Source organism: Balaenoptera acutorostrata, chromosome 8, assembly GCF_949987535.1.
Source record: "Balaenoptera acutorostrata chromosome 8, mBalAcu1.1, whole genome shotgun sequence".
In the NCBI taxonomy this organism is placed as follows: Eukaryota; Metazoa; Chordata; class Mammalia; order Artiodactyla; family Balaenopteridae; genus Balaenoptera; species Balaenoptera acutorostrata.
This window is the reverse complement of record NC_080071.1, coordinates 39,176,265-39,202,551: the sequence shown is the minus strand read 5'-3', so window position 1 is coordinate 39,202,551 and position 26,287 is coordinate 39,176,265. Positions and strand designations below refer to the sequence as shown.

At 35.0% G+C, this 26,287-nt stretch overlaps 1 protein-coding gene across 2 annotated transcripts in view; it reads left to right on the top strand.

Moving 5' to 3' along the window:
• TTN (titin) overlaps positions 1-26,287 on the top strand; it is a 287,640-nt gene that overhangs the window by 113,032 nt on the left and 148,321 nt on the right. For both annotated transcript variants that reach the window (XM_057551572.1, XM_057551571.1), the window contains 40 exons: positions 225-308; positions 2,182-2,256; positions 3,273-3,320; positions 4,184-4,588; positions 5,054-5,116; positions 5,481-5,552; positions 5,717-5,794; positions 6,380-6,469; positions 6,699-6,779; positions 8,132-8,218; positions 8,620-8,703; positions 11,371-11,454; positions 11,679-11,759; positions 11,906-11,986; positions 12,162-12,239; positions 12,489-12,584; positions 13,004-13,120; positions 14,911-14,997; positions 15,492-15,575; positions 15,737-15,817; positions 16,103-16,186; positions 16,409-16,492; positions 17,268-17,348; positions 17,651-17,857; positions 18,778-18,855; positions 19,063-19,137; positions 19,344-19,436; positions 20,214-20,291; positions 20,488-20,661; positions 20,882-20,965; positions 21,159-21,236; positions 21,740-21,823; positions 22,084-22,167; positions 22,377-22,460; positions 22,657-23,025; positions 23,355-23,438; positions 24,558-24,632; positions 24,799-24,882; positions 25,415-25,489; positions 26,156-26,248. In XM_057551572.1, coding sequence (XP_057407555.1) covers positions 225-308; positions 2,182-2,256; positions 3,273-3,320; positions 4,184-4,588; positions 5,054-5,116; positions 5,481-5,552; positions 5,717-5,794; positions 6,380-6,469; positions 6,699-6,779; positions 8,132-8,218; positions 8,620-8,703; positions 11,371-11,454; positions 11,679-11,759; positions 11,906-11,986; positions 12,162-12,239; positions 12,489-12,584; positions 13,004-13,120; positions 14,911-14,997; positions 15,492-15,575; positions 15,737-15,817; positions 16,103-16,186; positions 16,409-16,492; positions 17,268-17,348; positions 17,651-17,857; positions 18,778-18,855; positions 19,063-19,137; positions 19,344-19,436; positions 20,214-20,291; positions 20,488-20,661; positions 20,882-20,965; positions 21,159-21,236; positions 21,740-21,823; positions 22,084-22,167; positions 22,377-22,460; positions 22,657-23,025; positions 23,355-23,438; positions 24,558-24,632; positions 24,799-24,882; positions 25,415-25,489; positions 26,156-26,248 — 4,104 coding nt within the window. The remainder of the gene's footprint in view (positions 1-224; positions 309-2,181; positions 2,257-3,272; positions 3,321-4,183; positions 4,589-5,053; positions 5,117-5,480; positions 5,553-5,716; positions 5,795-6,379; positions 6,470-6,698; positions 6,780-8,131; positions 8,219-8,619; positions 8,704-11,370; positions 11,455-11,678; positions 11,760-11,905; positions 11,987-12,161; positions 12,240-12,488; positions 12,585-13,003; positions 13,121-14,910; positions 14,998-15,491; positions 15,576-15,736; positions 15,818-16,102; positions 16,187-16,408; positions 16,493-17,267; positions 17,349-17,650; positions 17,858-18,777; positions 18,856-19,062; positions 19,138-19,343; positions 19,437-20,213; positions 20,292-20,487; positions 20,662-20,881; positions 20,966-21,158; positions 21,237-21,739; positions 21,824-22,083; positions 22,168-22,376; positions 22,461-22,656; positions 23,026-23,354; positions 23,439-24,557; positions 24,633-24,798; positions 24,883-25,414; positions 25,490-26,155; positions 26,249-26,287) is intronic.

Sequence of the window (26,287 nt, the reverse complement as noted above, 5' to 3'; positions counted from 1 at the left end):
AGCAAGAACAAATTCTTTCTCATCATATTCTTCACTGTGTAATTAAAAATCAAAGCAAAAGAGTAGTTACAATTATAAATAGATGCTAATTTTGTTTGTTCTGATTGTTGAATTGCTGCTATAACACCTTTGAAGTACTGAAAGAAATGCATGAGACTTTTCATCATATTTCACACAAAATAAGAAACCAAAATGTTACTTATGATGGCATTTATTTTCTTCAGAAATTCCTCCTACAGCGGTTCCTCCCATCCCCCTGTTGCTACCATCACCTGAAGAAAAGAAACCACCAGCAAAACGTATTGAAGGTATTATATGTTATCTACCTAAATGTCAAAATATAGAGCTATTACAGACCTGGAAAATGTCGTTTAATGCAACATGTTGGCCCTCTAGTGGTCAGCAGTTTGAATTGCCTTTCAAAATGTAAATTATATGCTCTTAAGTATTAACTAAATATGTAAGACATGTGCCTAAAAGTCTGAAAATCATCAGAAAAAAAAATATGATGCTTAATATTAAAATATTTATTTTAAAGGAATCACTTAAGCATTAATGGCAAACTGATTTCACATTTCATATTTTCCTAACTACTATATAAAGCAATAAAATGATACAGTCAAATTCTAGTGAAGCTTATAGAAATAAAAAATACTAGTGTATAGTCAGATTTAAAATTATAGTTTGTGTTTTATCCCAATTACACTGTTAACTATGCTAAAATTCACTATTTTGTTATAAAAATATGATTTGGAATATCTTTGATTTTTTTTTTTTTTTAAGCTAAGGAAAGAGCTCTCCAATAAACTCATGAGTGTGCCAGGAAATTGTCCTTCTCAAATATTTCAGTAGATAAATTGTACTATTTGTGCCCCCAAACTGCTCAACTAATCAGTCAACAGACTGCCTGGGACTCTCTAGAGTTCTGGGGAGTTCAGAATTGCTGTCAGAATTCTCCCAGCATCATCAGGAAAAAATTCTGCATGTCAAAGTCACATTTTTCCAAAGCCAAGCCACCATTACTGTAGTAGTTTCCATGGTTTGACATGCTAGTTCCCTAATATCTACTACAATTGGTGTCAAAAGCTTGAGCTAGTTTTCAGCCAGCCTCAGGGGAAATTCAGTTAAAAAAAAAACAAAAAACACTTCCAGTTTTATGACTACTACAATCTCAATAACAAAGAAAAACATTTTTATAATTTATATGAACATAATTAACTATATTTCACCTACTTATGATAGCAAAAATGAATAAGAATCAAAAATCATAAAATAGATTTCCACTTATATTTGTTGTCAGGAATAATAATTTATCCTAATGAATGATTTATGATTTGAGTGTTAGTGTCAACATGACTTAAGTTTGAGTGCCCACTGGGAAACTTGAGAAATTAAATCATATTTTAAAAATTCAAAAGTGTTATTTATTCATGAATACTAGGAGCCATAATCAAGTTACGATCAGGGGTCAGGATCAAGGTATAATGTCAGCAATGACAAAAGAAAACTTCCACAATGTAGCATAGGTGGGACTTTAATTTTACTAATTCACTTGTTATTCTTTTTCCTGAAAAATATAAAGTGTTCTTACCTAAGTGAAATGAAGATGAAAAGGTGTACCTCTTCTATTTATGATATCACTTGGGTCTACTCTAGATGTTTGAAAACTTTAAGCAGGCATAAAATCAGTGAAGATGTAAGATCACCCTTCATATTCTATCTCCCTCCAAAAAAATTGTTCTGCTTTCTAGTCCAAGATCTTTCCGAAACAGATATCTTGCAATAATGTGCAGAATCTCTTGTTACCATCAAAACATATTAAAATATATATATATATATTTCAGGGCTTCCCTTGTGGTGCAGTGGTTAAGAATCTGCCTGCCAATGCAGGGGACATGGGTTCAATCCCTGGTCCGGGAAGATCCCACATACTGCGGAGCAATTATGCCCGTGTGCTACAACTACTGAGCCCGCGGGCCTAGAGCCCGTGCTCCTCAATAAGAGAAGCCACCGCAAGGAGAAGCCCAAGCACCACAACTAGACAAAGCCTTTGCACAGCAATGAAGACCCAACACAGCCAAAAATAAATAAATAAAATAAATTTTAAAAAAATTTTCAATAAACCTCCCAGTTTCATGAAAATATTTTAGTAAAATTTACATCTGACATCTCATTTTTTAGTGGCCAAAAAAGCTGTGAAGAAAGATGCTAAAAAAGTTGTCGCAAAGCCCAAAGAAGAGGCACCACCACCTAAAGGTATTATAATTAATCAAAATTCAGTCTTACTGCTTTTCTCTTGGTTAAAAAATTTAAATCCCAAATAGTGGAGGATAGAGGAAGGTTAAGAGTGTGAATTCACAAAATGGTACCTCTTCCTTTACTCACCCTCACCCTCTTTTTTGATTCAGTCCTCACTTTCTCTCTCAACTTTCTTTCCTTTCCCCTTTTTTTCCTCCCCTATCCTCCTGTGCCTATGTCTACCCATGGCACCCAATGGCAACACCAGAGAGTTCTCATTATCTCTGGATAGTGATTTAAAGAAGGCACTGCCCTCTGGTCCAACAGCTGATCTTGATCAAGTCACACCAACAGAAGGTCAAGGGCTGGCACTAATTTTAAGTGGCTGCTTCAGCCCAACTCAGCACCCTTCCTGGTTCACCTGAGCTAAATGTCAATACTTGCAGGGAAAAAAAAAAAACTTTTTGCAGAGGGATCAATTTAGTTACTTTAAATTTTTATTATATCCTGGAAAATTTTTAGGAAGGAGATGGGATAACTAAATTTAAGCAAATAGTTTTATCCATCTGGCTAAGATTAAAGTACAACAACCTCCTAAAAAAAGGAGAATCCAGGAGCATAGGGCACGATTCACTGAGACTTTTTTTTTGTGGTCATTTGTGAGATGTTATAGAATAAGAAGAATCTCAAAAAAGCATGGCTATTTCCCAAACTTTATTGTTAATCACTGAAAAAATTAAACATGCACTATTTTTAGCATCAGACATACTGAATATTCTCTTTATGTTTCATGTTAATTTAAATTGTTTTAAATCAATATAAACTAGAATAAAATTTCAGCCTTCCTGCGTTTTCGTTAACATGGCATTACGTAGCATTTCTGGTGAGCTAAATTTGGATCTTATAAAAGCATTTGATATATGAGTAGTAGTCACAGATCATACAAATGGCTAACAAGGGTGTACAGGATTAGTAAGCATTAAAAAACTTATAGTCTAAAGATAAACATGTATTTTATGTTTTCAAATTTCCAGAGGTTGCCAAGAAGCCCCCACCTCCTACTGCCTTAATTCCAGCAGAAGGTAAATGAAATATTTTATTCTATTTATTTCTGAGATTTGCATCTCTGCGTTGTATTCTTATTTTATGTATCAGGCTTCCAACTTATTATAAAGTTGTAAAGTCTCCTCTGCTACAGTAAAATTAGCAGTGGAAATGATGGCTACTTCATACTGAAGTATTCCAGGAAAGAAAAACCCAGGCAAATGTTTATGCAGCCTCAGTGCAGTGGACTCAGGGAAAGAAGTGGTGAGGGCTAGAAAGGGAGGGGATCCCTTATTGTTTCAACTGTAGCTAACACAGATGTTAAGGATCATATGAATAATGTTAGCCTTAATATTTTTAAAGTTGTCATATGAAAGCAACTAATTGATTTGGTTATATGATTTTAAATATTGTCTTTATCAAACTGACTAAAGAGTTATATTCGATAGTCAAAAATATAGTTTTAAAATTAGTACTGTTTTTGAAAGAATAGTTTGGAATTTAAGTAACTGCAGAAATATTAAAAATAAATTCCACAAAATGATCAAATATTAAGATATTCCATGGGGAAAAAAACACTAAGGGTTTTACAAACTGGAGCTCCCATGAAACAATGGAAGATGTGTTCATTGGATAATATTTACTGAATGCCATTTTGTTCACACCAGAAAAATCCTCAGGTTACGAGTAGAGTGTCTCTTGACCCTCCTGACTGTGTTCCATAATGAACAAAAATTTAAACAGAACCAACACAAAGAAAACGTAAATTATCAATATAAGGCTGAGATCTCAGATACTGATATTACTTGACTACATAGACTTTCATTTCGTGAAGTAATTGTATGGATATAATTAACATGCTAATATTATCTTTTTAAATTAATTAATTAATTTATTTTAGCTCCTGAAGCGATTGATGTATCCTCCAAGGCTGAAGAAGTGAAAATAATGACCATAACCAGAGAGAAAGAGGTTCAGAAAGAAAAAGAAGCTGTGTATGAGAAAAAGCAAGCAGACTACGAGGAGAAGAAAGTTTACATAGAATCTTTGGAAGAACCTTATGACGAACTAGAGGTAGAACCATACACGGAGCCATATGAAGAACCTTACTATGAGGAACCAGATGAAGACTATGAAGAGACCCATGTAGAAGCTAAAAGGGAAGTTCATGAGGAATGGGAAGAAGATTTTGAAGAAGGGCAAGAATACTATGAAAGGGAAGAAGGTTATGAGGAAGGGGAGGAAGAGTGGGAGGAGGCTTACCAAGAAAGAGAAGTCATCCAAGTTCAAAAGGAGGCTTATGAAGGTATGTATTAATTGGGTGACTTTTTTCTCTTTTCCTCATTTTTTGCTCAGTTCTTTATATTTTCAAGGTTATTAACCTGATTTGCAATGGATATGAAATAGGTGAAATGACCATTTCCATTTTTTAAAGTTAGAAATCTTTAGAATCTTTAAAAGCATCATTTTCTTCAGAGTTACTTTCATGCTTTGATATTGTAAATTGAATCATTTAATCGTATTACTAAGACTGAATTCTGAGTGCTCTTTTCTAATGCAGAGGTTCAAGTTTTAGTTTCACTGCCTCACTGCATCTCTGCTTGATCCTGCTTCTAAATCCAGCATGAATAATCCTGTTAGCAATAAAGACCCCAAATACAATAATTTACACAGTTGTATATGATTGTTAACTTATATCATTTGCCAATTGATACAATCTATTAGAACTTAACCTATTCAAGCACCCCTTATTACTGTGTTTTTGTTAAAGAATCACGTGAGAGGAAAATTCCAGCAAAAGTACCGGAAAAGAAAGAAGTACCACCTCCTAAAGGTATGTAATTGGAATTATTTAAATAGATCACATCATCAACGTCATTATCATGGCTTGCTGGGCAAAAATGTATGAATCACCAGTTCAATCCAATAGGCACAACTTCTTCTGGAAGCTTCATTGTATCAGTGATTTTTTTTCTAAGAATATCTACCTACTTCATTTAATTCAAACATAAAATGATGATGAAAAGATTGTTGTGGTAAATATAAAATAAAAAATAACCAAAATACTTGAAGTACAGAAGCTTGTACTTAAAGTTCAGTGCAACAAACTTGTCTCTCTTTAAAAAATGAGAGAAAAAGAGAGAGACTATTTTAATAGAAATTCTAAAAGTACTGCAATTTTTTTAAAATGCTTGCAGTTGTAAAGAAGCCCGTAGTTGAAAAAATTGAAAAGACTTCTCGAAGAATGGAAGAAGTTCAAGTCACCAAAGGTATTATCATTTAAAACATTTCTAGTACCATGTACACAAGTAATTGTTTACTGATATATAGTCACATGTTAGTTATTTATATAGTCATCTAAACTAAGATATTTTAAATTTTTGTGCAAAACAATATTCTTCACAATACAAATATATTTGTACATATTTTTAAGTACCCGAAGTTTCAAAGAAGATTGTTCCACAAAAACCTTCTCGGACTCCAGTGCAGGAAGAAGTTATTGAAGTGAAAGGTATACATCTTTGTCTTTCAGCTACAAGTTTTAAACATTTTTATTTATGTGTATGAATATGTAAACATGTATTACTGAACAACTCACAAATCTGAAATCACCAAAATAAAGACATATTATATATATTATATTATATACATTTTATGTTGCACATTTATATAATTTAAGTAAATCATAACATTATCTTTGTTTTTAGTATCACTTTAAAATTACATAATTTTTTTTAATTAAAGAAGGATTTGTGTTTAATCAGTAGTCTTCTAACTTTACCGTGCCATGCATTCCATTTCATATAATATTCCTCATCTCCTCATTTATATGAATAAACCCTAATGGATTTGGGAAAGCACCACATCACGTGTGAAGAAGTTGTGTCTATTTGATTCCCATTTAATAATGTTTGATAAAGGCTGCATGGATTGTTTGTCCTTATAGATCAAAACGTGATTTGTTTTCTTGTCAATACTGAATTTGTTCCCAAGCTATCATATTAACCCACTCATTCTGTGTCTAAACAAGCCATGTATTTGATCTGATGTCTTGAACTGGAAAAAGAAATACTAATGTGAAATACTCTCTTTAAAGTACCTGCTGTACATACAAAGAAGATGGTTATTTCACAAGAAAAGATGTTCGTTGCTTCTCACACAGAGGAGGAGGAGGTGTCAGTCACAGGTATAAGGCAAATTTGAATATGGGGCTCAAATGGAAGGGCTTCAGATGGATTTTTATCCCTCTTCTTATCTAATTTGTGATTATGTAGATATCGCTGTCTCCTTGTGAATCTTTGTCATCTTTTCATTTCACATTTGTCTGTTTTAATTTGTATTTCAATATTCTTTGTAAATTGCAATACCACCCACAGTATGGCATACCAGGAACTAAAATGTACATTTTTTTAAAGTCCCTGAGGTACAAAAGAAAACTGTTATCGAAGAGAAAATTCACGTTGCTGTTTCCAAAAAGATTGAGCCTCCACCTAAAGGTATTAGTGATTTATTCTAAGTTTAAAATCTTTCAAAAGTTCCAAAGTAAATATCTGAATATGTTAATATTAAATAATAAATTTAGTCACAGACCTATAGCCACTATGTGCAAATGACATCATAGGGAGATGCGAAGACCATGAGGAGGGTATTGGAGAGAGGAATGAGAATTCCTGGAGGCTCTGTTCCCTGCTGCATGGAGCTTACAATCTAGTGGCCAGCTGTTTAGAAAACGAAATAGTGTCCTGGGGGCTTCCCTGGTGGCGCAGTGGTTAAGCATCTGCCTGCCAGTGCAGGGGACACGGGTTCAAGCCCTGGTCCGGGAAGATCCCACATGCTGCGGAACAACTAAGCCTGTGCACCACAACTACTGAGCCTGCGCTCTAGAGCCCATGAGCCACAACTGCTGAAGCCCATGCACCTAGAGCCTGTGCTCCGCAACAGGAGAAGCCACCGCAGTGAGAAGTCTGTGCACCGCAACGAAGAGTAGCCCCCGCTCACCGCAACTAGAGAAAGCCCATGTGCAGCAATGAAGACCCAACACACCCAAAAATTAATTAATTAATTAATTAATTAAATCTATTAAGAAAAGAAATACAGTGTCCTGGAGCCAGCTCATACCCACTCACCAGAGCTGATGGTTAAATTTTCAGGAATTTTGCTACCCAGCATTTAATGCTTCCATGATTAAAAGTTAAATTATATAAAATTAAATAAATTATATTTAAAGCTATGGTAATAAATGCTCAAAACTCATTACTATTTTCCTATTATCTATGTTTCTGAGGTTATGTTGATTGCCTCTGTGTTGTGGAAATACTGGATAATTATGCGCTACTTCTCATCCCTTCCCAACTCTGAGACAATGACATCATCGTTGGTAGCCAGGATGCATGTATTTGCACCACCACAGAGGCTGGAACTTGGAAACTGGCAGTGGCTACAAATTAGGGCTCCCCTCCCTCCACCGACCCTCTCCTACACCCAGTCAAATTGTTAAACATTTAGGATACAAAAATTATTTAAGATAATTGAATGCAGTTGTTCTAATGCTGCGGCTTTATAAAAGTAAAGTTTCTAAAACAGGTGTCTGAGGAACAGGCACTGGCACCTCTGAGGAAGGGGTGCTCCTACCTGTTCCTAGGAAAGTGGAGGTTCCTTCAGTTAAAAATGAGTAACAGTCACATTTTCTAGTTAGCCACTAGTTCATTGCCCTTAGCCCTTGATTAACACATAATTTTCTTGCATTCAATTGGTATAAAACCAGAATGTCTACTCTTTAAGTCTTGCAACAACATATGCCTTGTCAAAATGCACAATTTCTCAAAATCGACCCATTTTTTTTTTAAAGTCCCTGAGCCACCCAAGAAACCAGTCTCAGAAGAAGTAGTCCCTGTTCCCCACCTTCCTGAAAAGGTGGAGCCCCTACCAGCCAAAGGTAGAATCATAATTTTGAAAAAAATTTCTTAATGTCTGTCTTCTTGTACCTTTTTCTGTTGGCTCTGTGTGTTAATGAGATAGTATCTGTAAACCATTTGTAATATATTTTAATTCTGTGTATGTTGATTTCATTAACTTGTGGTAATATGTTACACAAATGTCAGTAATACTTTAGACTCCAGGCCATGCTGATTGGGTCTTTGTCGGCTTCGTGTAATATATGTAATGTCTGTATGGTACTGATGTATTTAGCGTGTATTTTCATCATGTTACATGCTTGATATTAAATTACTTCCTAATTTCTTACACTCGTACTGAGGATTTATGCTTTAATGTAATCTTAAATGTCTCACAAGGAGACTAGAGTTCTCAGTTGTTTCAACAATGGTGTCTTTAAAGTTCCTGAAGTTCCCAAGAAACCTGTGCCAGAGGAGAAAAAGCCAGTTCCTGTGCCTAAGAAGGAACCTGCCGCTCCCCCCAAAGGTACACCAGAACTGATCACAGGCTGACCCTTTGCCCCAAGTGCCAATGCTTTGTCTTATACAGTCTTCGTACTTACTCTGCTGTCTACTTTGTGTCTTTTACATGCCCCTTGTGTTTTTCATTTATTTGTCAGCTTCAGGGGGTACACTCGACATACATTATTTGTGATACTGAACATTAAAAGAAGTTACTTTTAAAAAGCAACTATATCAAACTGCTGTCTTAAATTTTTAGTATCTTCCCTCTCCTAGAGAAAGAAGAAATATTTGTGAAACTCATTTTCTGCAGGGCATGTTTCTAGGAAAAACTCTTTTAGCCCTCAACTGTGTGACTTTTTCTTAATTAAAAAAAAAAAAACTTTCATGAGTTATGACAAAGATACAAAGACTAACAGGAGGGTGTTTGGCAGAACTGAATGTTAATGAGGTAAAGATGTACACAGTGCTTCTGGGAACTGCCACTCTTCTGAAAAGTCAATAATGCCTACCCTTAAATAGTTGGAAACATCAACTTTTGGCATTTACTTTCACCATGTTTCTTGAGATATTAACTGAACATTGACATTTGCCATAAATGTTGCAATTATCTAATTAGTGAGTCAAGGGACCTTTCATATAGGGATGTTTGGATTCAAATATGCTAATTCTTGCTTTAATTTTTTGGATTTGGTTGGTTTTGGGGGTTTTAGTGATAAAAGACACTACTTTATAGAGGCAATGAAGTAACAAACTGCACACATCTGGTCAGTTATAGAGAGATCCAGTATCATCCAGCTTAGGAGAAAGCAGGCTCATACATTTTAAGAAGTGTTCTCTTTTGCCTGATTTCTCAGTGTTTCCATTTTCTTCCTGAATCAAATCTGCTTCTCTCTTTCTCAGACTCTTCTTGGTTGTTTCAGAATTCTGGGTCTTTTTTTTTTTATTCTTTTTTAATTGAAGTACAGTTGATGCACAATATTATATAACTTACAGGTGTACAACATAGTGATTCACAATTTTTAAAGATTATACTCCATTTATAGTTATTATAGAATTTTGGCTGTATTCTGTTGTACAATATATCCTTGTAGCTTATTTTATACCTAATAGTTTGTACCTCTTAATCCCCTACTGCTCCTCCCCACTTACCTCTCCCCACTGGTAACCACTAACTTGTTCTCTATATCTGTGAGTATGCTTCTTTTTTGTTATGTTCACTAGTTTGTTGTATTTTTTAGATTCTACATGTAAGTGATATTATCCAGTACTTGTCGCTCTCTGACTTATTTCATTTAGCATAATACCCTCCAAGTCCATCCATGTTTTTGCAAATGGCAGCACTTCATTCTTCTTTATGGCTGAGTAGTATTCCATTGTAAATATATACCACATCTTCTTTATCCATTCGTCTGTTGATGGACACTTAGGTTGCTTCTATATCTTGGCAATTGTAAATAATGCTGCTATAAACACTGGGGTGCATGTATCTTTTCAAATTACAGTTTTTATTTCTTTAGGGTCTTTTTTTTTAACCAAATGATTTTTAAGAATGATTTCTGATTATTATCTAATCATTAAAATATAATGATTATATGAAAATAAAATATGATTATAATGAAAAGGTTATATTACTAAAACCAGTACTAATTCCAAAGCCTCTTGGTCACTCCTGGAGGAGACTCAGAGGCAGGTCTCATTTATACATGAAAATAAATACACTTAGTAACATGTATGTATAAACATCCCATGTATACATAACATAATATATACATGTATCAATGTGTATCTGTATAACTACATCAAGATATTACAAATGCAAGTGTAGAGGTGCAGATGTTCAAAAAAATTGCCAATATCTTATTTAAAATGGAAAAAATTACTACCGATAATGCATGCTGTTAGAACTACATCAGCCACTTAAAAATTCAACATCATCAACACTTAGAATAGATAAATTAAACCCATTGTAAACCTTCTTTGGGTCATAGACCCTATTGAAAACTATGGAGCCTCTTAGAGAAAAGCACATATGTACATACCCACAAAATTTTGCACACAGAACTCCCCAAAGTCACTGACACACAGATATCATACTGAGAGGGCTACCCTAGCAAAAGAGTGTTTCCTGAGTTTTATAGACACTACAGGTGCACCAAAAAAAAAAAAAAATTCAGAAGAGAAATAGAAAAAAAAATGATATAGATGCAACCATTCTAACGACATCTTAGTCTAAGATAGTCTTAGATAAATTATACCCATTGTTGTTTTGGATTCCATTTCTCAATACAAAGAGTAAAGGGATTTTTCTACATACTATATCCACACTCTATATTGTTTATATAATTACTGACTAATTTGGTATTTTTACTGGAGTATAATTGCTTTACAATGTTAGACTAATTTGTTTTTATCAAAAGCATACCAATATATAAAGAAAGAATGAATTCTGTGCACATCCTTCTGTGTATATAACTCGTTTTTAATCGCCTAAATGCCTCTGTAACATTACTTGGGACATTTACCACATGTGACCTTTAGAAAACTATAGTTTAATTTTGTGCATTATTTTGCCGATGCATAGAAAACCTATAACGTTAGTAAACTATGTAAAGATTTGTGTGTGTGTGCCTATATCCATTCATAAAAGTGACATATGGCTGAACTAACATTCTATTTTAAAAACTTTAAGTCCCAGAGGTGCTCAGGAAACCTGTCCCTGAAGAAAAGATTCCTGTTCCTGTTGCAAAGAAAAAGGAAGCTCCGCCAGCTAAAGGTACAATGACTTGCTTAGTAAGGAAGCCCTGTTTTTATGTCTTGAGTATAAAACATTTTTGTGTTTAATTATCTAATTTAGTTTGTTTCATTCAAAATGAATGTTTTATGGTGTAAGAATTCCACAAAAGTGTCTGTCCACCTGCCTACTTTCTTACAAAATAACTGTCCATTAGCTACTTCGGAAAATATAAAGTTAACTCTAAAAATGAATGTCTTTTCAAGTTCCTGAAGTACAGAAGACGGTTGTCACAGAAGAAAAAATAACCATCATCACTGAAAGGGAGGAATCTCCACCACCAGCAGGTAACCTCATCCCTTCTCCACGAAATAACCTTATCTTCCCTTCAAGCTTCTTTAATTGCATATCTTCTTTAATGGGCCTGCAAGTTCTATGTTGCTCATTTACTTTGCCTTTCTGAGAATTTTTAAATCAAATACTATCCTTTAAGTGCCAGAAATACCAAAGAAGAAAGTTCCTGAAGAAAAAAGACCTGTTCCTCGGAAAAAGGAAGAAGTTCCACCACCAAAAGGTATTGTCTCTCCATCTTTCCAAGAACCATCTTTATAATATTATGTTCCTAGGCAAACAATGATTTTGTTAGTCTTGTGATATATGTGCATCGTGAGTGTGTATCTGTGTTTTGTGATGGTCTTCAATGAGATAACACTGAAGTTCTAAAAGTGCACAATGTTTTTAAATTCCAGCTCTGCCTAAGAAACCTGTCCCTGAGGAGAAAGTTCCCGTGCCAGTTCCTGCTGCTGAGAAAGCCCTTCCTCCCCTAGGTAGGATTTGTCTCAAGCCTCTGACAAAAATCTTTTAGCTGGTGGATTCTTTTTCCTATCTGGTGTCTTCTTGTACTGACCCTTTGTCTCTCTTGGATAGAATTTGTGTGTGTATATACTCGTGATAAGTTATGTAACTTGCTAGTGAAAGTGGTGTACTGTGCAAATCTTCCCCAAACTTTAGGGAGAGAAAATTGTTAAGATTCTTGATTTTTAAGCTTCAACTTTAATCCTTTCTTAAAACTGAAGTTTCTAAGAAAACTGTCGTAGAAGAAAAAAGATTTGCCGGTGAAGAAAAACCATCCGTTGCAGTTCCTCAAAGAGTGGAGGTCGTGCGGCACAAAGGTATATAATCGGAAGTGAGGGGAGAAATGAGTTTGCATGTGTTTCCTCCAAGTCTTTTCTTCTTACCACATAGTTTACTTTAGAAGTTGTTCTTATCAGTGTCTGTTGTAGCCTCTGAGACTGAATGTTTTGTGTTTGCATTGGTCCTGAATCATTCTAAGAGGGTGAGTGGGGTGCTGAACATGTGGTAATTGTGAAAGTGGCCTCATTTGGGCATAATCTGAATATTCTTCTCAGTCTTGCGCTGTACTGTCCCCTCATCTGAACTCAGCTCTCTCCTTCTTGTAATGAAGAAGCACTGTGAAACCACCCCCTAAGCAGATAGAAGAACATTACCCATCTATAGGGAACACATGGTTATAATCAGTACTTCAGTGGGCTATTCAGGCTGAATTTAAAGTAAATCTTATCTTTTAAAGCATCCGCAGAGGAGGAATGGAGTTATTCAGAAGAAGAGGAAAGAGTATGTGTTTCAGTTTATAGAGAAGAGGAAAGAGAGGAGGAGGAGGAGGAAGTGGAGGTTACAGAATATGAAGGTAAATAATGCAGATAAGCTAGTGGTGACCTGGAGTCTTGATAAGCTGTTTTCCTTCACAGATTATTTATCAGATTAATGAAAGTGACACAAATTCAGTGAACATCTACTGGTCTTATTTGATGTATCTTTTGATCAAAACACAGACTCAGGAGCATTAATTAGAGTAAACATCCAAAGTATTCCTTGTCCATTCCCTCTAACTTGGCTCTGTAGGAAACAAGCCTTCATATTTATAGGTAACTAATGGTGCAAGTAGCTCCATACACATTTATCCTTTCAGTAGATGGGACTTGGTTTCAGTATGGTGGACTGGCCTAATCTTCACCTTGGTAGTCTAATGTCTAAAACATGGGTAACAAATAACAGTGTTGATAGCACAACTCACTAATGTGTCCTGACTTACAGATTTTAAATGAATAAGAAATTATATACATTATTACATTCCAGAAGTCAAGGCCAGGTTTGAGAGTGAAGCACTGAACACATAGGGCTTTCCAATATTCCATGTATGGAGAAAACAATCGTGTAATATCTTTCATTAGATCAATTTGTTATTCAGATGTTCACATACCTATAAAGCTAGTTCTCTATAGCTTAGGATTGAACAACAAGCTTTATTTCAATGTTGGGATACCCTTTTAATGAATTAAGACACCCCTAGGTTTACTGCTAAAGTTCAGCATTCTGGCTAAAGCTATATATCTGAAAGAACTTTACTAAGAAAGTTTTAATGTAGCTCTGCTTTAAAGATTAATCCGTAAGTTTCTCAATAAATTAACTGTCTTCGCAATGAAAAGATGGATAGAATTGTACAGGCAGTTGCCCTTGAGTGTATCTCTGGCTAATAAAAGGGGCCCCACCTCTTCTCCACTTGGAAGAAAAGTCCATGTGAAATCCAGATGTGCAGTCTTAATGGAATGGCTTAGAACAGAGCAAAACTTGACTCCCTAGAGGAAGCCCGCCAGTTCTGTTGTGCTTCCTGGGAAAGGCCAAGATGGGCATAAGTCAGGAATCTGATGGATTCAAAGAGGGTCCTATCCCTTCTAGAAATGTTTGGGAAACCATAACATGTACACAAGGAAAGTTCTCATTGCATGAATATAATTTCAGTTTTTTATACATTGTAAATTTCTTTTAGTACTATAGACGCTAATGAAAAGGAAAGACATTTTATGATATTCTTATGTTTCCATTAAGCCCAAAGATTTAGGGAAAAGATGCATAGCCTGTTAAGTTTACTCCTAGTGTTTGTAACTAGATCTTTCCATTCTATAATTAATCTCATACACATAGACTCAAAAATCATAGGAAGGCTCTTTCCTCGTCCACCATAGCTACTCTTGCAAAACTTGGGGAAAAAGTCTTGTTTCCAAGTCCTCAGTAGGTTTTTCATATGTAATACAGGTCTTTTCTTTCTTATGAACCTACTTATGATTCCTCAAGTATATTTTTGAAACTTGTCTTCAAATTCCTGTGTTCTTGTTAACTTAGCCACTAGGATTGTGTTTACGTCTTGCGCTTGTCCTGTTCTTCCTGTGAATACAAGCATTGTTATCTTTATGTTACACTTAAAAATTAAATTACTGAAACTTATTTTCTATGCTCTTGATTAAGGCATATGCTTTGATTAAAATCTTCTTCTTTGGGTATTTTAAATGAGAACAATCAGGGAGTTGGAAAGTGTTAAACTTTTACTATTTTACTTACTTTTTGACCTAATAAAGTACAGCTAAAATTAAACATGAAAAACACTACAACCTATCTTCTTTGAAATTGATATCTTTAAAGTGATGGAAGAGCCTGAGGAATATGAATATGTTGTAGAAGAAGAGCTGCACTTTATTTCCAAGAAAGTGGACGCTGAACCAGCCGCAGGTAGACCAACTCTTAGATTAATTCTAGCCCCATATGTGTTTGGCTTGTCCCATTCTTAATGTCCTCTCGTAGTTAATTTTTTGTCTGTATTGCAAATGTTGATGAGTATCATGTGTAATAAAAATATTCCTTAAATTTTTATTAAAAAGAAATCTGGACATTTCCACAAATGTATTTTATAATCTTTTCAAGTGCCTGAGAAGAAAATTGTACCAAAACCGAAAACTCCTGCTAAAATAGAGGAGCCTCCACCAGCTAAATGTACAATTCTCTCTCAAAGAAATAGGATACCATTTGTCTTAATAGCTATAATAATGCCTTTAGTTTGAATAACTGCCTCAGTTTTGTCAGCATATATGTGTAAACATTTTTACTGACTGTAAACATTAATGTTTGTGTAAATGTGTGATCTTTTCATAAAGTGAGTTCTTTGCCCCAAAATTACACTTCTCCTGTAATGCAAACTAATATTCTTCAACCTAATATTTCTAAAGTTCCTGAAGTACCTAAGAAAATTGTGCCAGAAAAGAAAATTCCTGCTGCAGTTCCCAAAAAGGAAAAGGTGCCACCAGCCAAAGGTATATTGGGCTTTCCTTTATTCTTGAATAATGCCTGTCTTTTTAAATCTTAAATTGGTACATTCTTCAAATTTTTATGACATTAACAAGAAAATAAGTGTGCCTATGTTTAGTGTTTTTCACACTTGTATGTCTGACCATGTTGTGCAATGTCTTTTAAGTGCCAGAAGAGCCAAAGAAACCAGTTCCTGAAAAAAGGGCTCGTCCCAAAGTGGCTGAGATAGAACCTCTTCCCACCAAAGGTAGATGAAACCCCCCAGCACAACAACTAGAAACATGTCTTGTCTTTCTCGTCCTCTCACTGCTGTCCTTGGGTCACCCCTTCTGTATGGAGGTTATTGGTGTATGTTGGCCGCAAGGATATATTATTGCCTTGTCTATGGTGGACTATTACTTGTTGTGAAGTTCATTGGTGTGTACCTTGTAAAATTGTTATACTCTAAAATCACAATACTTTCTGGCTAATACATTTTTTAAAATTCCACTTTAAGTAATATAACTCCGTAATCCTAAAATTATCTTTCAAGTGACTGAGAGGCACATGCAAATTGCCCAGGAAGAAAAAGTTCACATTGCTGTAACTAAAAGAGTGGAGCCTCCAAGACCAAGAGGTACATGGGGCCTTTCAATACACAGAATATTGTACCTACCCTATTCTCTTTACCAAATACACTAGTTATGGGTGTTGGTTTTTTGTTGTCATTGTTATAGTTGTTTTATGTTTGAAATCGTGAAAATATCAAGTCTTTTATGTTTGAGTTACTACTATACAACTACCTTTTTGTTGTTTGAATGAGGAAAACAGTTCTTTAAAGTGAAATCTGTCTTTAAAGTGCCTGAGGAACCCAAGAGAGCTGTTCCAGAAGAAAAAGTTCCAAGACTCAAGCCTAGAAAAGAGGAGGAGCCACCAGTAAAAGGTATACCAACTTTTCCAAAAAACAACATAAGCTTTTAGGTGTCAAAATAAGCTTATAGGTATAACTAATCTAGTGGAATTGGGATCCTTAGAGGAAATAATTTAAATATGTATTACAAAGTAAGTAATATGCATATGCTATTCCGTATCATCTCAAAACTAAATATTTCTGATACCAGAAAATATTCTGTCTCTTCTTCTCAAAAAATAAAAAACAAAAACAAAAGTGAAACTCCATACAAACGTGTAGATACTTTCCCTTAAAATGTATTTATCTTCTAATGTGTCTTTGTCTATATACTAAACTCCTTTGCCGAAATGCTTGTTTTGTGTGGCAACCTTTGATGAAATTAAAATTTTTTAAATCCTCAATTTTCTACATTGTGCCAGTAGAGCTTATGAAAACACCTTAGAATTAAAGTGAGGAAACTATTCATGTGATGCAACCTTCTGTCTAATGCTTGTTTGATAGTCATTGTTTATACTGTCTAGTTGTCTTTTTTTATTTCTTTTATAAATACTACTTGATCTTCTTAAAGTTATTCAATGTCTTTTAAGTATTAAGTAGCTTAGAAAAAGGTATTTATATATATATTAGAACGTGTTTATTTCCGAGTCTATTGATTTTTCTTACCACTTAAATGAAAAATTTAAACAGCGAGTGTGGTTTTGGTCATCTTTGTCCTCTTTGTCCTTGGATTGTGCATATACAAGTTCTCTTAACACATGTTATTATGAATCTTGCAATTCACTTTTAATAATTACTCTTTTTAAAGTGACTGAACTCAGGAAAAGAGCTGTTAAAGAACAAAAGGTATCCATTGAAGTTCCAAAAAGAGAACCTCCAGCAGCTAAAGGTGTGTTGTGTTTTGACTAAATAATAAAATGAAGCACGAACCTACACAGCTCTTTGCCTGTTAGTTTCTAATTTGACTCTCATTCTTTATTGGCTTATTGTTGCCTAAAGGCAGGGAATCTAACATTTGAAATTATAAATAGCAAATGTACACTCTGTAATACCTTGGCCAGCAAAGGACAGTCAGGGTCTCCCATAACCAGTGCATGAGACCATCACCAAGGAATGAGATCACAGCACATTGTCACTATGGTCCCTAAATGGGCTTCAAGTAAAAGGCACCTGTTATCAATATTATTCCAGAAGTAACTGTAACAGCAGAGGAAGAATGGGCTGACACCCAGGAAGAAGAAACTGTTCCAGTACAATGGGAAGAGGAATATGAAGAATATGATTATAAAGAATTTGAGGAGTATGAACCAACAGAAGAATATGATCAATATGAAGCATATGAGGAACATGAATTCGAACATTATGAAGAGTATAAAGAACATGAAGAATACGTCACAGGTATGAGCAGAACTGCAAACCTGAAACCACATTAAATATGAGCAAAATCCATAGAACAGGATAAAATTTTGAATGCCCAAAGAAATTTGGAAAGAACTTTGTTTTGTTTGGCAAATTCAGAATTTTTTTTCTTGGATAACTTCTAGAAAAACAAATCTCTATAAATCGTAAAGTTGCTGTTAGAGTTTGGTTCTGGGCATAATCTATTTCCTCTCTTCTTTTTGCTTATAAGAAAATGTCATTACATTTCTTTCTCCAAAAGGTCAAGAGTCTATCTTCAAGGGCCCTTGATCATTCTAATACATGACCAAAAATTTCTGAACGTCTCTCATCCTGAAGCTTGTTATTATCAAACATAATAGGCTATTGAGAAAACACCCTACCCTCGGGGTTCCCATCATCAAAACTTCACAAAGACTGCTTCAAAAGTAAACACAGAGAAAGCCAACACAAGCCATTGTGTTTTATCTTTGTGAAGATCAAATCTGTAGGAATAAGTTTCTATTGGAATTTCAAAATGAAGCAATATTATTTCACTTATTCTATTTTTGATGTTTCACAGCCTAACTTTGAGAATGTTCTATGTAGTTTTACAAATAGAATTAAAAAACAATATTATATGGGGAGGAGTTTAACCATGATTTTGTCTACCTGAAGTGAAATGATAATATAATATGTAAAAGAGAGTCGCAATTACCTAACTGAGGTAAATAGCAAGGAGGAAATAGCAATAAAAGCTTTTTTAGGTCTTTTATACCTTATTCTACTTGGATCTCTGATTCTCACTCACCTCTAGAGGCTATGCCTATGCTGTAGATAAGATATATTATTTTAATTCTTCGTATCCATTGAAGAAATATCATTTTTTTATATTCTAACAAAAATGTCTAACATTAAATACCCTTTATATATTTTTAAAGAACCTGAGAAGCCCATCCCAGTAAAGCCTGTCCAGGAAGAACCGGTTCCCACAAAATTAAAGATCCCACCAGCTAAAGGTAGAGTGAGAAAAACATTATCAGTCATGAGACCTGTGGTCCCTACATGTCTGTCCAACTATAAATCCATGTTGAAGTGGCAGTGTACCAATCGTGTGTGTGTTTGGGGTCATTATGTTGTACATCATATTTCTTATTTTTTTCTTCTTACTACTCTTAAGAAATTTGGTTCAGGTTTTAAAATCTGTTAATATTGATATTTTAAAGTGCCGAAGAAAGTGGTCCCTGAAGAAAAAGTACCAGTACCCATTCCTAAGAAACTCAAACCTCCACCGCCCAAAGGTACATGGCAGCGTAATAACTACCAAAAACATCTTTTTTACTTATGTTCTATAAACGTGTCTTACTACCTTGTCTGATGTTCTTTGTCTTTACTGAATATATTGTTTGGTGCTGATTCTTACATTGCTCAGCATTTCATGTATTTTTATTTACATGATATTCGTGTGGTTTGTTTTAATGGTCTTTAATAATTAATATCTTTAAAGTGCCTGAAGAAGCAAAGAAAGTTGTTGAGGAAAAAATACACATTTCAATTATCAGACGTGAAAAAGAGCAGGTGACTGAACCAGCTGATAAAGGTATAATTTCCTTCCTCGATTGTGGTCTTTTTTAATGTCTCTTTTAAAACTAAAGCAGCTGTGTTTTGCTTTTTTTTTTTTCTTCACTGTTTTGTGTCTTTTATATTAATCGTTAGGTGGATGTTGGATGTAAAAATCTGTAAATACAGGATAAAAAGATAATGTTATCTTAAAAGGAAAAGTTATTTCAACCATAGCTTCTTATACAATGGCTGTGTCCTAACACATGGCTACAATACATATAAAATAGAATGTTTGGATTTAAAATCAGTGACCATTTGGCACATTCCTGACTTATCTAAATTGATGTGAGGATATAACAATATTCACCACAGTTTAATACCTGTTTATTGATCCTAAAGTCATTTTGAAGATTGAAAAAAAGAGTTAACTCAATGTCTAACCATTTTTCCCTGCTTTTTACTAAGTATTAAGTAACTTCGCTGCAATTTCAGAAAGTATACTTATTCAGAAGTAAATTTAGCTTTTCAGTAAAGGATGTTTCATACAAGCAGAGATACCCGAACACTAAACATCACTTCACACTTGGTCTCTGCTACCTCAGACCTCCTTGAGTACTTTTGTACGTTTTTATTCCAGTAAGGTTCAGAATCCTTTCCATGGAGAGTCTGAAGTTTCTTATAAATGAACAATCACATATCTCTTATATGATAGGCACTTGCAGCATTACTCTATTTCCTTAAAATACAATAAAGCAAGCATTCGCTGGGTACCCTGTTTCTGACAATAAAATCTCCTTATACTTAATGTTTTAAGTGCCCATGAAGCCCAAGAGGGTTGCCACAGAAGGAAAAGTACCTGTTCCTAAAAAAGAAGTAGCAGCACCTGTTAGAGGTACCTATATTCACTCTTTTTAATGTGTTGTTTGTCTTTTTTGGTGTGAAATTCATGTTCAGTTCTATGTGTAAAGTTCTTCTGTGGGAAAGATAAAGCCTATTCCTTCTTCTATTACAAATGGCTATGTTCCTAACGTGTCTTAATTTTATTGAATAATTGGAAAATATCCAACCTCAAGATAATATCTTTAAAGTGCCTGAAGTACCCAAAAGACAACCAGAAGAGATTGCCTTTGAAGAGGAAGCTGTAACCCAAGTAGAGGAATATTTTGAAGACGAAGAGTACATTGATGAAAAAGAAGAACTCATAACTGAAGAAGAAGAGGAACTCATAACTGAAGAAGTGGTACCAGTGGTACCCGTCAAAGGTAGATTATATCTCCTGCCAAGGGATAAGCAGCAGCATCTTTTGTATCCAATTTGGTCAGATTCTGGGGCTTATTAGCACTGATGACCAATTCTGCTTGTTTTAGAAAATAATTTTAGAAAAAGACACTTTTAGATGCTAAAGTATGATTTCGGTAGTTGCTTTTCACATTTTATATCTTTTCTGCAACATTTCCAAAATTCTTCATAATATCTTTAAAGTGCCTGAGGTACCCAAGAAACCTGTTCCAGAAGAGAAGAAACCTGTTCTTGTTCGCAAAAAGAAGGAAGCCCCACCAGCAAAAGGTACACCACCACTCTTATCATGAGCATATAAAAGACTTCATCCGCATGTAAACAGCTAATTATCTTCTGAGTTCAAAACCTTGTGTGTGTTACTGTCTATTCTTTGAAACTGTCCTGTTGTTTGTTAACTATCCTTTGTGTGGATGTGTTGTTACTGGTAGTAAGAACTTATCAATAAACAATATCTTTAAAGTGCCTGAGATTCCTAAGAAGCCAGAGGAGAAAGTTCCTGTGCCCATTCCTAAGAAAGAGAAGGCTCCACCAGCTAAAGGTACATCTCTTTGTAATCCATCAGTGGAATGGTGTAATAATTTACCCATGTATTGATAGTATAACTTGGTGAGCCGTATCAGTTCTTTCCCCATGATGATATTAACAATATTAATGCCAAGACAAGCTGGTTACTGGAGCAGTTTATTGTGTATTCATCTCTGAATTTTACCATCAAAGCATGCTGGTGCTTCATGCTTGGCTCCTCCTCTTTAGTGGAAAGTTCTTAGAGTAAAGTAAATTCTAATTGTAATACCAAAATGGACAAAGTCATCATTTACCAGACATTGTGTGTTGTCTTTATCAGTCTAAGTTTTTTCAGTGTTTTTTACTCTTAATTTTTGTGCATTTTCTGGCCTTTGTTTTGTGGCTGTTATAATTATTATTTTCATTCTTAAAGTGAAATTGTTAGAATATCTATGATGCTTCAATAAGGCCTCAAATTGCTAGATTCTTCTCTATGGGTGAAAAATTTGACACTAACCCTATTTGATATCTTTAAAGTTCCTGAAGTACCCAAGAAACCTGTACCAGAGGAGAGAGTGCCAGTACCGGTTCCTGAAAAGGTGGAAGCTCCACCTGCCGAAGGTACATGAACTTGCAATGTCATAAAATTTTTTAAATTTCAACTTTGCATATGAGTAAAAAATTAAATGGTTCAATTACGTGCTCTTTGGGGATGCAATGCTTTAGTATTCCTTTACGGAAAAGAAAAGATTTTATTTTAAAGGTAAAATGCTTCTTGAAGTAATTTGGTCATACTCTTATGACCTTAATCTTTTTGGAACTACGCTTAGACTCAAAATTTTAGGTTGTATAAAATGTTTCTCTAAATCATTTCTTTAAAGTGCCAGAAGTGCCCAAGAAGCCTGTGTCTGAGAAGAAGGTGCTGGTTCCTGCTCCTAAGGAAGTAGAGGCTCCATCTGCAAAAGGTACATCGCTTCATCATTTAAAATCCATGGGAGAAAACCTTACATTTACATATATTCACATACAAATTCCCTTATAGCATTACATGTTTTAAACAATTGTCTATCTTGTTAGAAATATAAAAGTCAGATATTTCATGATTCCTTTTTATGTCTATTGCTCTAAGACATGTAAAAGAACACATTCTTAAAGACAAATAATATCTTTAAAGTGCCAGTGGTGCCCAAGAAGGTCATCACAGAAGAAAAGGAGCCAACACCTGTTCCGAAAAAAGTGGAAGCTCCATCACCCAAAGGTACATTAATCTCGAACAAAACCAAGGCAAACAAGGAAAACTAACTAGCATTATACAGCCTCACTAACTATAATTACTTATGTTGGTGACAGTTGATGCTTTATGATCACAGAATATTTGCTTTTCATGTTGTCCCACTGTTTTGAATATTGTACATAAAAGTGATGCTTGTCCGATTGAACAAATATCTTTAAAGTGCCAAAGAAACGCAAGCCAGTTCCAGTTCCAGTTCCTGTAGCTCTACTTCGGGAAGAGAAAGTTGTATTTGAAGAAGAAATTGTTCTTGAAGAGGAAGTTCTACCTGAGGAAGAGGAAGTTCCACCAGCAGGAGAGGAAATTCCACCTGAGGAAGAGGAATTTCCACCAGAGGAAGAGGAAGTTCCACCAGAGGAAGAGGAAGTTCCACGAGAGGAAGAGGAAATTCTATCAGAGGAAGAGGAAGTTGCTCCTGAAGAAGAGGAAATTCCTCCTGGGGAGGAAGAATTTGTACCTGAGGAAGAAGTTGTACCTGAAGAAGAAGAAGTTCTTCCAGAAATTAAACCTAAGGTGCCAGTACCTGCACGAGGTATAGCAGTTCTTCTTGAAGTCATCAGGCCTCTTTTGTGTTGAATTCTGCCTTTCCATCTTTTTGTTCATCTCTAATTTTATCTATGTTGCTTTACTCTCTATGTCTTCTACCATCTAAATCTTAGAAAACATTCCAGACATGTGTGCTCTTATTGTTTTGTGTCTGTCTTATGTGTCTATTTTTTTGTAAATCATCTGAATGTCTTTTCAAATTTTATGATATGAAATGTTATTTAGTCGTTTGTGGCCTTATTCTCATGTGTCTTTTTGTTACATATACAGTGCTGTACATGTGATTTTTAATGTCTTAAAATGAATGTTTTTAAGTGCCTGAAGTGCCAAAGAAACCTGTACCAGAGAAGAAAGTCCCTGTTCCAGCTCCTAAAAAAGTGGAACCTCCACCACCCAAAGGTACACCTCCCCAAAGTGAATGCACATTCTTCATCCATACATTCACCAGAAAAATTATAGTTGAACTGGGATTTAGGAAAATTTATGTTTATAAACTAGATAGTCACATTAATTTCTAAAAATGTTCAGGAACACTGATACCCACTTTTTATTGCCTGCAAAGCAGTATTCAAGAGCAAAGATGGAAGGAAGTATTGTCCCAAAACTGCCCCAAAACTTCTATCCAATTCCCTATAATTTTATTAAACATAATAATTTTCATATAGATATTTTACAAGGCTAAATTATCTACACAAAAAATACCTGAAAAATATGATGAACAAATCTTCCTAAATGTCATCCTTCAACCATGTATATTAAGTGCCTTTATAACATCAGGATGAAAAGGTAAAAGAAAGATTAATGTATTTATGAAAGCATTGCATAATAGCTTATGTCTTCTGATACGTACATACAAATGGAAGCCCAGCAGGTTTTGATTTTAGCCTTGAATTTGTATCTTGCTGTGTTAGCCTGAGCAAGTCCTTTAACTGATCTGAGCCTAAAGTTCCTCTCCTATTAAATGGGGATACTAATGTCAGTTCTAGTGGGCTCAGATATTATTGTGAGGATAAAATAAAGTAAGGTATATAAAAGTACTCTATTACTGAATGAATAGTATCCAGATTTATCGTATTCAATCAGTTCATAGTACAGGACATAATATATTTGTGCCTTAAAGCTCAATAATATTTTCTGCAAAAGTTTATGACATCACTACTTAAAATAACCATGACCTCTCCACTAGGTTAAGTAGTCTTATAATCAGTGAAACAGTAAAGCCGATCCTTTATTGGATTTCAGGAATTCAGAAATATTTTTTAGACAATGATTTGATTTAATTAATTTCTAGTGAAATTTAAGTGGATGAAATGACAGCATCTGTCCTCTGGTATTCAGACAGGTTGCTGATCCCTTCCTTCACAAAACCTAATTATATCATCACACTTGGGCTCCTGACTTGCATTAGGTCCCTACCCTGAGCAACTCTTGCATGTTGGTCTTTCTCTGTGGACTTCCTGTGTTCTCTCTTTTTTGTCCCTCACAATAAATTCTTATCATGGAATGATGTCTTTAAAGTGCCTGAGGTTAAGAAGAAAGTGCCAGAGAAGAAAGTGATCACTCCCAAGAAAGAGGCGGCTCCTCCTGCCACAGGTACTGCGATTCCCAAGCGAATTAGACACTGCCATTTCTTTCTTCACCTGTAAAAGCCAAAATGTCCCATTTCCCAGTATTTGTTAACATAACTTACATTATCGTGGTGTCCATTGTCTCTGTGTTTGTGAAACTGAACTTACAAAATAAAATAATATCTTGAAAGTGCCTGTGGTGCCTAAGAAGCCTGAGCCAGAAAAGAAGGTGCCTCCTCCTGGTCTTAAGAAAGCAGTGGCTCCTCCTGCCAAAGGTACATCACTCCCAACAGGGGTGTGTTTGCTGCCCCGATGTTGAACTCTGATGCTCTTCACTTAGGAATGTTCCATATAGACGTTTGCATTGTGTGGTCTGTGTGTAGTCGTTAGCTGGGACTCTGCTGCACCCGTGTTTGTGCTGTGTCAGTTCTTCCACTTTGTGTTTGTGTATTTTATGTTGGTTTGTCTATGTGTGTTGTTCCTACAAAATAAAAATACTAAACTTATATATCTTTAAAGAGCCTGAAGTACCTAAGAAACCAGTCCCTGAAGTACCCATTGCTCTCCCTAAAAAAGTAGAGGCTCCAGCAGTAAAAGATAGAATGTCTCTTTAATGGACCCTTTATCTTAAACCACAAACCTCTTATTTTTGTCTCATTAACTGATGCTATGAAATGTCAATGTTTCATCTGGTGCATGTGCATTCTGTTATTAACTCTCTTGTGTTGAAAAACGGGGAACTTGGTCTTTATGTACTCCTCTTGGTTCTTGCATTTTAAGTGCCTAAAACAATCAATATCTTTTAAGTTCCTGAGGTGCCTAAGAAAGTGGAAGAAAGACGAATCATTGTCCCTAAAGAGGAGGAAGTTCCACCAGTTGAAGGTAGATGACTTTCTAAGAAAATAGCATTTTCAAAAGCATCATTGTCTTATTTTTGTCTAATATTTTCAGGAGGTAAATGCACATTTCACTCCAGAAAATAAATGTATTCACACTGTAAAATAAATTATTCTTTACCTAGTAGAAACTGGATAGGCAAACTAAAACCGATCAAATCTCTCTTCTTACATGCTTAGCCTATTTGTTTCCTTGTTTGTTTTGTTTGTTTGTTTTACTTTAATGAGAATCTTTTAAGGGAAACTGTATTTGCCATGGGAAATTTTTCATCAGATGACTTGGTGGGCAGTTGTGGGATTAACTTCTCCAGGAGGAGTTCCAGTTAAGCCTAAGTAACTGGTGCAGAAAATCTGACTTCTACCCCTAAGTGAATGTTTGACTTCAAAAAAATCCACCTCCATTAAAAATAATAATAATAATTTAAACTAAATTCTTTCTGAAGTCCTTTCCAGTTCTAAAATTCTGTGAAAGGCCTAACATATTTTGAAGACACAGTAAGACTTTTTTCAAGGATGAGTGAGTTTTCACATGCACTTAGAAGGCTGAGTTAACTATGCTGATAAGACAACCTCAGTTTTCAGATGTATCATTTTAGTCTAATATTCAAATGAATTATAAAAATAATTTACAAAATAATAATCTTTTTTAAAGTGTTTGAGGAGCCTGAAGAGCCTATTCCAGAAGAAGAGATCCCAGAGGAACCACCTAGCATAGAGGAGGTTGAGAAGGTGGCGCCACCTAGAGGTACAGCTGCTTTTATGAGTTGGACATTTAAAATATATG